Source organism: Dendrobates tinctorius, unplaced genomic scaffold (genome assembly GCF_039654945.1).
Source record: "Dendrobates tinctorius isolate UK_male_01 unplaced genomic scaffold, ASM3965494v1 ptg000320l, whole genome shotgun sequence".
Taxonomy (NCBI): Eukaryota; Metazoa; Chordata; class Amphibia; order Anura; family Dendrobatidae; genus Dendrobates; species Dendrobates tinctorius.
Genome location: NW_027361987.1, coordinates 356,881 through 370,166, shown reverse-complemented (window position 1 = coordinate 370,166; position 13,286 = coordinate 356,881). Strand labels below are relative to the sequence as shown.

General features: G+C 44.1%; 1 protein-coding gene across 1 annotated transcript; it reads right to left on the bottom strand.

The window, feature by feature from the left end:
* Positions 1-6,038: 6,038 nt before the first annotated feature.
* LOC141073930 (uncharacterized) lies at positions 6,039-8,844 on the bottom strand. The gene has a single exon (XM_073561462.1). It carries the CDS (start codon positions 7,927-7,929, stop codon positions 6,397-6,399), a length of 1,533 nt encoding a protein of 510 aa, XP_073417563.1. The 5' UTR covers positions 7,930-8,844; the 3' UTR covers positions 6,039-6,396.
* Between the last annotated feature and the right edge of the window lie 4,442 nt (positions 8,845-13,286).

Here is a 13,286-nt window from a genome sequence, read left to right as displayed (position 1 = left end):
AGCAGACAGTATCACACAGAATAGGATTAGATACACGGCTCAGCAGTCAGTATCACACAGGATAGGATTAGATGCACGGCTCAGCACACAGTATCACAGGATAGGATTAGATGCACGGCTCAGCACACAGTATCACACAGGAGAGGATTAGATACACGGCTCAGCAGTCAGTATCACACAGGATAGGATTAGATGCACGGCTCAGCACACAGTATCACACAGGATAGGATTAGATACACGGCTCAGCAGTCAGTATCACACAGGATAGGATTAGATACACGGCTCTGCAGTCAGTATCACACAGGAGAGGATTAGATACATGGCTCAGCAGTCAGTATCACACAAGATAGGATTAGATGCACGGCTCAGCAGTCAGTATCACACAGGATAGGATTAGATGCACGGCTCAGCAGTCAGTATCACACAGGATAGGATTAGATACACAGCTCAGCAGTCAGTATCACACAGGATAGGATTAGATACACAGCTCAGCAGTCAGTATCACACAGGATAGGATTAGATACACGGCTCAGCAGTCAGTATCACACAGGATAGGATTAGATGCACGGTTTTTATGTGTAATATAATCATTATAATTTGTTATAACTAGAGTTGAGCGATACCGTCCGATACTTCAAAGTATCGGATCGGAATGGATCGGCCGATCTTAAAAAAAGTATCGGTATCGCCGATTCCGATACCGGAAGTCCCATTCAAGTCTATGGGACTTCCGGTATCGGAATAAGAAAAACCCTGTTTTTGCCTTGTACAGCCTCTCTGGGGTCTATACGGGCCTTTCGGGGGGCTGTGCCGGCCTGCCGGGGGGTCTGTGCAGGCTCCGGTGGTCTGTGCCGGCCTGCCGGGGGGCTGTGCCGGCCTGCCGGGGGGCTGTGCAGGCTCCGGTGGGCTGTGCCGGCCTGCCGGGGGGCTGTGCAGGCTCCGGTGGGCTGTGCCGGCCTGCCGGGGGGCTGTGCCGGCCTGCCGGTGGTCTGTGCAGGCTCCGGTGGGCTGTGCCGGCCTGCCGGGGGGCTGTGCCGGCCTGCCGGTGGGCTGTGCAGGCTTCAGGGGTCTGTGCAGGCATCGTCCGATGGGACTACAAGTCCCATCGGGCGATGCCTGCTACCATGACAGTGATTGACACATTAGCCAATGATGGGACAGTAGTAGTCCCATCATCCGGCTAATGTGTTGAATGTAAAAAAAAATAATAATAAAAAAAAAAAAAATTACATGCTACATACATACAACATGCATACTACATACATGCTACATTCATACTACATACATGCTACATTCATACTACATATATACTACATGCATGCCATATGCATACTACATATATACTACATGCTACATACATACTACATATATGCTACATACATACTACATATATACTACATGCATGCAACATGCATACTACATGCTACATACATACTACATGCATGCTACATACATACTACATGCTACATACATACCACATACATGCTACATGCATGCTACATACATACTACATGCTACATACATACCACATATATACTACATACATACTACATACATACTACATGCTACATACATACCACATATATACTACATACATACTACATACAATACATTCATACAATACATACATAGACATACAGTACATATAACATAGAGTAACATACTTACCAATACTTGTCACATTGTTCCCCGAAGCCATTGTCTTTTACGGAATAAATATTAACATAACAAACCACAAAAATACTCACCCACGATCCGAAGCAGTCCACGAGTGTGTCCCACGATGATCTTGGGTAGAGAACTGCAGCATCAGTTGATGCTGCCGTTCTCTACGGGCTGCAGGAATCCAATGACGGAAGGTAGGTATCCTTCCGCACTGTATTCCTCCGCCACTTAAAAAAAAAAAGTCCCTAGTCTCACTTTATGCCATTGCTGTGTGGGAATTTCCCACGCAGCACTGGCATAAAGTGAGACTAGGGACTTTTTTTTTAAGTGGCGGAGGAATACAGTGCGGAAGGATACCTACCTTCCGTCATTGGATTCCTGCAGCCCGTAGAGAACGGCAGCATCAGCTGATGCTGCAGTTCTCTACCCAAGATCGTCGTGGGACACACTCGTGGACTGCTTCGGATCGTGGGTGAGTATTTTTGTGGTTTGTTATGTTAATATTTATTCCGTAAAAGACAATGGCTTCGGGGAACAATGTGACAAGTATTGGTAAGTATGTTACTCTATGTTATATGTACTGTATGTCTATGTATGTATTGTATGAATGTATTGTATGTAGTATATATGTGGTATGTATGTAGTATGTATGTAGTATGTATGTAGCATGCATGTAGTATGTATGTAGTATGTATGTGGTATGTATGTAGCATGTAGTATGTATGTAGCATGCATGTAGTATGTAGTATATATGTAGTATGTAGCATGCATGTAGTATATATGTAGTATGTATGTAGCATGTAGTATGTATGTAGCATGCATGTAGTATGTATGTGGTATGTATGTAGCATGTAGTATGTATGTAGTATGTATGTAGTACGTATGTGGTATGTATGTAGCATGTAGTATGTATGTAGCATGCATGTAGTATATATGTGTTATGTATGTAGCATGCATGTAGTATATATGTAGTATGTATGTATGTAGTATGTATGTAGCATGCATGTAGTATGTATGTGGTATGTATGTAGTATGTATGTAGTATATATGTGGTATGTATGTAGTATGTATGTAGTATGTAGCATGCATGTAGTATATATGTAGTATGTATGTAGCATGTAGTATGTATGTAGCATGCATGTAGTATGTATGTAGTATGTATGTAGCATGCATGTAGTATGTATGTAGTATTTATTTATTTTATTTTTTTTTTTTTTTTAACATTTAACACATTAGCCGGATGATGGGACTACTACTGTCCCATCATTGGCTAATGTGTCAATCACTGTCATGGTAGCAGGCATCGTCCGATGGGACTTATAGTCCCATCGGACGATGCTTGCACAGACCCCCGGACATCAGCACAGCCCCCCGGCAGGCCGGCACAGCCCCCAGGCAGGCCGGTACAGACCCCCACAGGGTGCACAGACCACCGGCAGGCCGGCACAGCCCCCCGGCAGGCCGGTACAGACCCCGGGCAGTCCACACAGCCCCCCGGCAGGCCGGCAGAGACCCCCGGAAGGCCCGAAATGACGGCGCATCATGATGCGCACACACCGCGCATCATGATGACGTCAGGCTGTCAATCAACTTTGAACTTCCGATTCCGATGCCGACTTCCGATATTGAAAAAATATCGGAAGTCGGTATCGGAATTCCGATACAGCAAGTATCGGCCGATACCCGATACTTGCGGTATCGGAATGCTCAACACTAGTTATAACTAACCACAGTTGGTTACTATGCCCGGGCAGCGCCGCGCTTTTCAGCTAGTACTCAATAAATATGGTGCACTTAATCTCATTTGCACCTTTAGGCTGTGCCCACGTTGCGTTTTTGAAGTGTTGTTGCCGGATCAGACACTTCACAAACACTTAAAATAAGCATCCCGTTCATTTTAATGCATTTTGGCCTTTTTGTGCCAATTGATGCATTTTTTTCCGCATAGGAAACGCTTAGCGGCTAAAAACGCAGCATGCACATTATTTTCCACATAAGTCCGCGTTTTTAGCCATTTCCTGAGTCCAGAAGACGTGTGGAAAAAACTGCATCAAAAACGTGCGTTTTCTGGGAAGGAGTCCAGTTTTGTGTCAGGTTTTAAATGCTAACGTGGACACACAGTCTGATACTGACACTGTCTTAGGATACATGTTACTGTATGATGGCACTTCTGCACATAGCCACTAGGTGGAGCTACATTTGACATTTGCATGAATTTTTATATCTACACATGATTTACACAAATTATATTTTCTTGTGGTAACGCTATACTATTTACCATTAGAAGCTGAGTATTTCTGTAATTGTATGTATACTGTACATGATTGATTACCACTTCTTTCTCTGTAAAAACAATCCCCTTTCTGACATTGGGTGTAAATGTACTTCCTCCCTTTGATGTGGGCTCCGGCGGTGAGCTCACATCTTTTCCGGCACATGTCAGCTCTTTTGAACAGCTGCCATTTGCCCCTAACAGCCTCTGACAGCGGCACTTCCAGCAAGATTTCCGGAAATGCCACCCATCGGTGACCCCATCACATGATCATGGGTCACCGATGGGTTGGCATGATAACCAGAGGTCTCCAGCAGACCTCTATGCTTGTCACTGCCGGAATGCTGTGTGCGCCGCCCGCTAGCCAAAACCACATGGATCAGAGATCGTCCTGCTGAACTCCTGCTCTACTTTTAACATGTTCAAAACGCTACTCAGACAATGCAGGGTGAGGGTAACACAGTGTGGGCAATGCTTTACTGTACAACAAAACAAGCAGATAACACATAGAACAGTCCCAGGAAAATACCCAAGATGGGGCACATTACAGAGTCTCATGCTTCTGCTGACTCGCTGCGATAATGGCAGCTGTGACTTCAGATCTTCCAGGGTCGCTACTCCACCTGTGGCACACACAGCGAGGAGGTAATGACAAGCGTAGGAAGATGACAGTCCAAACAAGGCCAGTTGATCCGAGGATCACAACCTGGCTTCATCTTCCAGGGTCAACTACTCCAGCTGTGGCACGCACACAGAGACGAGGTAACAACAAGTGTAGGAAGATGACAGTCCATTGAGTCCATACAGGGTGCAAAGCCACTTGATCTAAAGATCACAATCTGGCTTCTCCGAACATATCCATGGTTCAGTGATGGTGAATGGAGCAGATCTGTATTCTTCCAACCGAGGCTGAAAACCCCTAGGTTGTTTCCCATAGAATGATAGATCCGTGTCCCTTGTGATGATGTTGTGGCTGCTGTCCTGTCTCTTGTCCTTTGGATGTATAGATGTCTTGGCAGAATCTCTCTGGCTGTTTCTCTCTCAGTCTCTTTATACAGAGGCATGTAACCTATTTTTAGACTTAAAAAGTGTCCCTCATTCAGTATTTACATAAAGGGTAAGAATGGAGATGAGATTATTGCATTACTTGATTATTTAAGCTATTTGCATAGTTTTTCCCTCTCTGCTTTAGAAGTCAGCAAACTGGCTCCATAACACAATGCATAATTAGCATATCAGCAAACATCACTAGTGATCAAGGATAAGCGCACAATAAAAGTCAATATTACCGGCTTACACAAGCAAAAGTCTGTTTTGTTGACCAACCAGAAATCAACACTTAAATTTAAAGCCAACATACAGATAACATTCTATTATTCTTCATTTGCTAAAAAATAGTAATCTGGTTAATTAAGATACAATGCTGTATGTCTTCACAATGCCAAAAGTAAAAAAGTTTTTAAAAATATTAAAATATAAAAGTTCAAATCACCCCCCTTTCAAAATAAAACAATTAAAAAAATCAAGCATACACATATTTGTTATAGCGGCGTTCAGAATCGCCCGATCTATCACTATAAAAAAGAATTAACCCGATCGCTAAATGGCGTGATGAGATAAAAGGTCAAAACGCCAGAATTACTTTTCTTGGTCACAACAACATTAAAATTCAGTAAAGGACGACCAAAAGATCGTATCTGCACCAAAATGGTATCCATTAAAAAATTCAGCTTGACACGAAAAATAAGCCTTCACCCAACCCGAGATCATGAAAAATGGAGAAGCGATGGATATCGGAAAATGGCGCAATTCTTTCATACTTTACCTAATAAAGAGGAGTTATTTTTACTGATACAGTGGGTATGGAAAGTATTCAGACCCCTTTAAATTTTTCACTCTTTGTTTCATTGCAGCCATTTGGTAAATTCAAAATCATACTATCTATTCCTGACACTGGAGTGGCTTATAAACTTCCAAAGTATCGCTTGAATATAGGTCAATATTAAATAGTCTCTTGATGAGTCGCCTTTGGTGAGGACGATGAAACCCATACAAATGAAAGGCTTGGAGAGTGAGTGTGTATACATCACCTCGCCCTATATACTGAGATGTGGGGTACATGTTTTTTCTATTAGTCACCTTCTGACTAATCTTCAAGGGGTGAATTATGGGTATAGCTTTATATTTGGAATTAATAAGGTTTAGTTTTATCCTTTTGTCAGCAAACATGAGGAATGACAAGAGACAACCCATTTAAGAAGATTCAATTTTGGTTAAAACTATTCCAACATTATGAATATAAAAAAAGGCTTCTCCCCTATGTGACGTCTCTGATGTTTATTAACAGTTGATTTCCAAGTAAAATATTTCCCACATTAAGAAAATGAAAATGGCTTCTCCTCTATGTGACTGCTCTGATGGCGATCAAGAAGCGCTTTCTGGTTAAAAAATTTCCCACATTAACAGGAAAGAGGCTTCTCCTCTGTGTGGGTTCTCTGGTGCTGAACATAATTTGATTTCCTGCTAAAACATTTCCCACATTCTGAACATGAAAAAGGCTTCTCTCCTGTGTGAGTTCTTTGGTGTTCATCAAGATCCCCTTTCTGGTTAAAACATTTCCCACATTCTAAACATGAAAAAGGCTTCTCCCCTGTGTGGATTCTCTGGTGCTTAACAGAATCTGATTTACTGTTAAAACATTTCCCACATTCTAAACATGAAAAAGGCTTCTCCCCTGTGTGGATTCTCTGGTGCTTAACACAATCTGATTTACTGTTAAAACATTTCCCACATTCTAAACATGAAAAAGGCTTCTCTCCTGTGTGAGTTCTCTGGTGCTTAACAAAATCTGATTTCCTGCTAAAACATTTCCCACATTCTGAACATGAAAAAGGCTTCTCCCCTGTGTGAGTTCGATGGTGTTTATCCAGACTCCCTTTCTGGTTAAAACATTTCCCACATTCTAAACATGAAAAAGGCTTCTCTCCTGTGTGGATTCTCTGGTGCGTAACACAATCTGATTTATTGTTAAAACATTTCCCACATTCTGAACATGAAACAGGCTTCTCCCCTGTGTGAGTTCTATGGTGTTTATCCAGACTCCCTTTCTGGTTAAAACATTTCCCACATTCTGAACAGGAAAAAGGCTTCTCTCCTGTGTGAGTTCTCTGGTGCGTAACACAATGTGATTTAATGTTAAAACATTTCCCACATTCTGAACAGGAAAACGGCTTCTCCCCTGTGTGAGTTCTCTGGTGCTTAACACAAACTGATTTATTGATAAAACATTTCCCACATTCTGAACAGGAAAAAGGCTTCTCTCCTGTGTGAGTTCTTTGGTGGGTTACAAAATATGATTTATGTGCAAAACATTTCCCACATTCTGAACAGGAAAAAGGCTTCTCCCCTGTGTGAGTTCTTTGGTGGGTAACAAAATGTGATTTATGTGCAAAACATTTCCCACATTCTAAACATGAAAAAGGCTTCTTCTCTCCTGTGTGGATTCTCTGGTGCTTAACACAAGCTGATTTATTGATAAAACATTTCCCACATTCTGAACATGAAACAGGCTTCTCCCCTGTGTGAGTTCTATGGTGTTCATCAAGACTCCCTTTACGATTAAAACATTTCCCACATTCTGAACATGAAAAAGGCTTTTCCCCTGTTTGAATTCTCTGGTGGTTAACAAAATGTGATTTCCATGTAAAATATTTACCACATTCTGAACATGAAAATGACTTCTTTGCTTTAGGAGCAGTTTGTTTTGTAATGTCTCTTTTGTGACTTTGGTTTCCCTTAGTAGTCAGTAATGAATCAGGAGATGGGACCTGTTTCATAGGATCAGATGACAGATCTTTGCTGTGAATGGATGATGATGTGTCTGGAGTAACGGCATTCACTTCAGTTGTATCTTGTAGGATCTCAAGATCATCAGATTTAAAAATTGAAGATGTCAGCTGTCCCTCTGATCTCCTTGTACAGTCATCTAACATAAAAAGCAATTTTTTTAAATAAAATATCCTTGAGTTTTATATTTTTCAACACTTCTACTTAAAAAATGGCAAGCAATGTAAAAACATTTATTTACCAAGACAATGACAGTTCACAGTCTAATTGAAAACCTTGTTGGATGAACCAGTAGTGTGTGGTGTTCAACTGTTTATTCATTCTGCCTCCCAAATCTTCTATAATAATAAATGCGCTAAGCAGCTTCCGGGTTGTAACAACTTCCGTCCAGTTGTAACTGGTGACGTCACAGCACACCTCTTGCCATGTTAACCCTCAACACACCACTCCTCCTCAACACACACTCCTCTCACCTTTCACCATCTCCACTCACGTCCACTCACTTTTTCACTCCACATACGACCCTTTCTCTCACTCCGTCTCTCATACTCACGCCGTCATCGCCGCTGCTCCACGATCCCCGACATCATCTTCCGCCGGCACCATCCTGGATCCAGACGTCGTCCACGCCGGCGACATGTTCTTGCGGCGACGCCATCTTGAGTATCGCGAAATCCCGCAATCCAGACAGATTTATTATTACCTCTCAGTGTCTTCGGGACGGCAGTGGTTTTATCTTTAAATTGGATTAATTTGTAATTTAATCTTTTCTAGATGTTTCTTGGCTTCGGATAGTGTTTGAGAATGATTTGGTACAATATTTGTGGTATGTCCTGATGAAGGGGTCACCTGAACCCCCCCAAACACGTAGAACCACGTTAACACCTCTACAATTTCTGGAATTCTTCTTGCGGCAGCGCGGGGATGATCCTTCCTTCCAATCTAAGTGTATAAGCACTGACAGTGTAGCAGGCATAGCCCGATGGGACTTGTAGTACACACAGCCCCGCAGACCGCCCAATGACCCCCGCACAGCCCCGACATATGCCTAATGACCCCCGCACAGCCCGGCAGACCGCCCAATGACCCCCCACACACACACACAGGCCCATACACGCACACATTCACCGCCCACACACATACACAAGCACACAGTCACCGCCCACACTCCGCCCCCACTCTTCCCCCCCTCCCGATCTGCAACGTTTCATCCACAGCAAAAACGCAGATCTTTTTTAGATCTGCGGTTTTGCTCCGGATATGCCCGACTTAATGCAAGTCAATGGGTGCAGAAACGCTGCAGATCCGCACAAAGAATTGACATGAACCCGCAGCGTTTCCACGCAGATTTTTCTGCAGCATGTGCACAACGCTTTTCAATTTATTCACTTTCATGGTACTGTACAACGCAGCTTATTCTGCTGCGCACCCGCAGGGCCAAATCTACTGCAGAATCCGCAACGTGTGCACACACCCTTAGCATGCCTGTACTTAGCAATATTATAGTGAGAAGAACCCACTTAATTTGCGGTGTCTCCTGGAACTCAATCTGGGCACTATGTGCTGGGTAATAAAATGGCAAATGTGTAATTTTCACTCCAACATCCACTGTGTGTTAATTTCCGGAAAGTGGCTGTGGAGTTAAAATATTCACTCCTCCTAAGGATTATAACCCTCAGTGAATTAATTAATAACATGGAATCACTTTATGGGGATTTCTACTATTCTGGTTTTCTGTTATTTAGTCATATTAGGGCTTCTGCATATGGTGTGTCCAATCTCATCTGGGATCTGTTCCTGCTGTCCAGCTGGAGTAATCTGCTCCCTACTTCAGCCAATTGGAAAGTACCACACCCTACTAAAGCGCAAAGCACATGGCCGGAATATGCCAGATACAGCGCTGTCTCCTCTGGTTCAGTCCTCTGTGCTCAGCTTGCAGATTGTGTATTTATCCCCTGCTGTGACCGTGGCCCGTTTACTGACTACTCTTGTGTCTTCTGATTCTGTATTCTGTCCTTCTGGTTCTGACCCAGCTACCTGACTATTCTTCTTGCCATCTAACTCCACAGAATAGCAGGTAACACCATGGTCCAAGCCTAGGGGTCCCTGTGTAAGTCCAGATCCATGTAATGGTGTTAAAGGGCGATGAGCAAGGCAATCCTTGGGATATGGAGAGTAGAGAAGATAGCGCCAAGCATGTTCATGGAGGACATCTTTTGAGTTGCCAGGTGACCATGAACAGTGCTCCCAATACATTATGCCTGCAAACTATTCCAGCTAGATCTGCATTCATATAGCTAAATGGCGCTCCTTCCCTTCTGAACACTGCCATGTGCCCAGACAGTAGTGTACAACCGTATATAGGGTACAGTGCGAAGCTGGAAAATAATTTGTAAGATCCATTTGTTTTCTATTATCCTCTGTGAATAATTTATCACCACATAAAGTGACACACGTCAGATATTAATAATGGGGCCTGATTAAGAACACAAAACTGGCTGCAGGAAGAGGTTAAATCAGAGGATTTTGGACACTACTGTAATCAAACACTGTGACTATAGACAATAACATCTACTGAAATGATCAAACTCCACAGTCTCCATCAGTAATAAATGAGTAACTAGTGGTGAAACCTCTCTGGGGTAATTAGAGTATGGGGCTCGGAGACTTCACAATCTAAACTATCGTAAGCTCCAATATTTTCTGTCAGATGAGATTCAAGAAGAAATATTACACATTTATAGAGAACTGTGTATAAGGCCGGTATCACACGTCCTGATATTTCCGGTACCGGAGATGTCCATGTGTGTAATACTTGTGGCAGACATGTGACAACCATGTGCAGCATCAGTGCAGTATGTTCCCCGGTGGCGGGTGCTGAAGACGCTCGGGGAGAATGATGAGAGTTATACAAAAGTCAGAATGATGACAGCAGGTGGCGGCTTTTGGGACTATTACTCCCATCAACCTACACCTGCTGCTAAGAACAGTGACAGCAGGAGCGGATGATGGGAGTATTCCTCACCCGCCACCTGCGCTATAACTAAATAAATGAATGAAAAAAAATGGCGTGGGTTCCCCTGTATTTTCTATAACCAAAGAAAAAAATGAATGATGCTTTGAGAAAGAACAAGATACTGTTCGAAACGCGTTGCTTGTTACACACAACCATGTGATTCTCTTTTACTGGATCTTTTGGACTTGCTTTTATTCACAATAAATTGGAATTTTGGAAGCTGGATTTTTTTTCCCTCTTTTTTGCTTATTTTCTATAACCAGTCTTTCAAAACTCACATCTGGGGCCTGCAACCCTCAGCTGTCAGCTTCAGCAAGGCTGGCTATCAAGACTAGAGGGGTCCCCACTCTGTTTTTTAATCATTTAAATAATTTTTTTAAAAAAACAGCGTGGGGACCCCCCATTTTTGACAACCAGCCTTGCTAAAGCTGACAACTGGGGGCTGGTATTCTCAGGCTAGTAAGGGGCCATGGATATTGAACCCCCAGCCTAAAAATAACAGCCCGCAGCTGCCCAGAAAAGGCACATCTATTAGATGCTCCAGTTCTGGCGCTTTGCCCGGCTTTTCTCACTTGCCCTGTAGTGACGGCAAGTGGGGTTCATATTTGTGGGGTTGATGTCACCCTTGTATTGTCAGGTGACATAAAAAAAAAACTTTATTCTGGCTGTGTCTTTATTTACCATATAACTATAGAATTAGTAATGTATGGGTGTCTTAAAGACAGCGCTCCATTACGTGGGCTTAGTAATGGAGAGGTGTCTATAAGACCCCTATCCATTCCTAATCCTATAGTTATATGGTAAATAAAGACACAGCCAGAATAAAGTCTTTTATTAGAAATAAAACAAAACACAGGGCAAGTGTGAAGAGCCGGGCAGAGCGTTGGAATTGGCGCATCTAATAGGTGTGCCATTTTTGGGCAGCTGTGGGCTGGTTATTGTTTAACCCCTTCGGTGCCAATCCGACCAGTGACGCCTATGTGGCATCATAAATAGATCTCCCTCCTGTGGGTCGGGTGACCGGGTTCAATCAAAGGTCACCCGACCCGCCGTTACAGGGAGACCTAGACTCGGGGATACGATCACTCCTGGTGACCTTTTAGTCACCCCCCTCACATCTGATTGGAGCTAGCGTCCATGTGACGCTAGCTGTCCAATCAGATATGGAGGGGCAGAGTAAAACGATGGCCTCAGCTTCATCCCGTTTGTGGAAGCTGAGGAGTGAGGTGACTGACAGCTGCCCTGCCCCGTGATCAGCGCCGCCGCCACTGACATACAATACACACCTCTTCTTCCCCACTGCCTGTTTCCATCCCCTCAACCTCCGCTAACTACACCCTGCACTCCTGATTAACCCCTGCCCCCCTGATCAACCCCTGCACCCCTGATCATCTCCCCTGCTGCTGCAGGCTCCTCAGCCCCTTCTTCCTGTGCCTGACAGCCCCCTCCTGGCCCCCCCCGTGATCACCCCTCAGCCCCCGATTAACCCCTGCCCCCCTGATCAACCCCTGCCCCCATGATCAACCCCTGCTGCTACATATCCACTTCCATCTCATCAGCCCCTTTCTGCACCCGGTGATCATCCCCCTGCTGCTGCTGCAGCTCCCTCCTGCCCCCCCCGCGCTCCTGACAGCTCCTTCCTGCCCCCCCACGTGCCTGACAGCCCCCTCCTGACAGCCCCCTCCTGATAGCCGCCTCCTGCAGTAAAGTTTCAACAAACACTCGCACATACACACGCACTATAATAAACCTTTTTTTTACGCACGCACACACACATAATGTCCCGCTCATCCGAGTCATCAAGGGTCTACTCAATTGAGGAGTCATATGACATTATTGCCTCCGAAACTGATAGTGAGGGACATGACCCCACTTTTCTCTATTCCTCCCACTCTTCCTCCTCCAGCGACACAGACTTACCACCACCAAGATGTCACAGGACAAAAAATCGTCTGGAGCCCAGGGAGGAAGAGACGGAGGCCGGGGAAGGAGACCCACAGCCAAATGTGAGTTTCCCCCAACCTAGTGCTAGTCAGGCCCAACCTAGCACTAGTGCCCCCTCCTGGACCCCTGTCCCTGAGAATTTTGCTCCACAGATTCCTGATTTCATTCCCCAATCAGGAATCCAGTTTGAGACTGCCAACTTCAGGGAAATAGACTTTTTCAAAGTCTATTTCTCGGAGTCAATCGTCAGTCTCATGGTGGAGCAAACAAACTTGTATGCCCAGCAATTTTTGGCGGAACACCCAATTTTTTCATTCTCTACTTGGAGTCCCATTGACTCTGTAGAAATGATGAAATATTGGGTACTGGTCCTGAACATGGGGATTGTGAAGAAACCAGAAATTCGTTAATACTGGAGTACTGATATTTTATATCAAACTCCAGTATTTGGCATGGTTATGAGTCGCAGACGTTCTGAGGCGATTCCTAAATTTCTTCATTTCAGGGACAATACTCACAGCCTTCCCCGCGATGACCCCAATT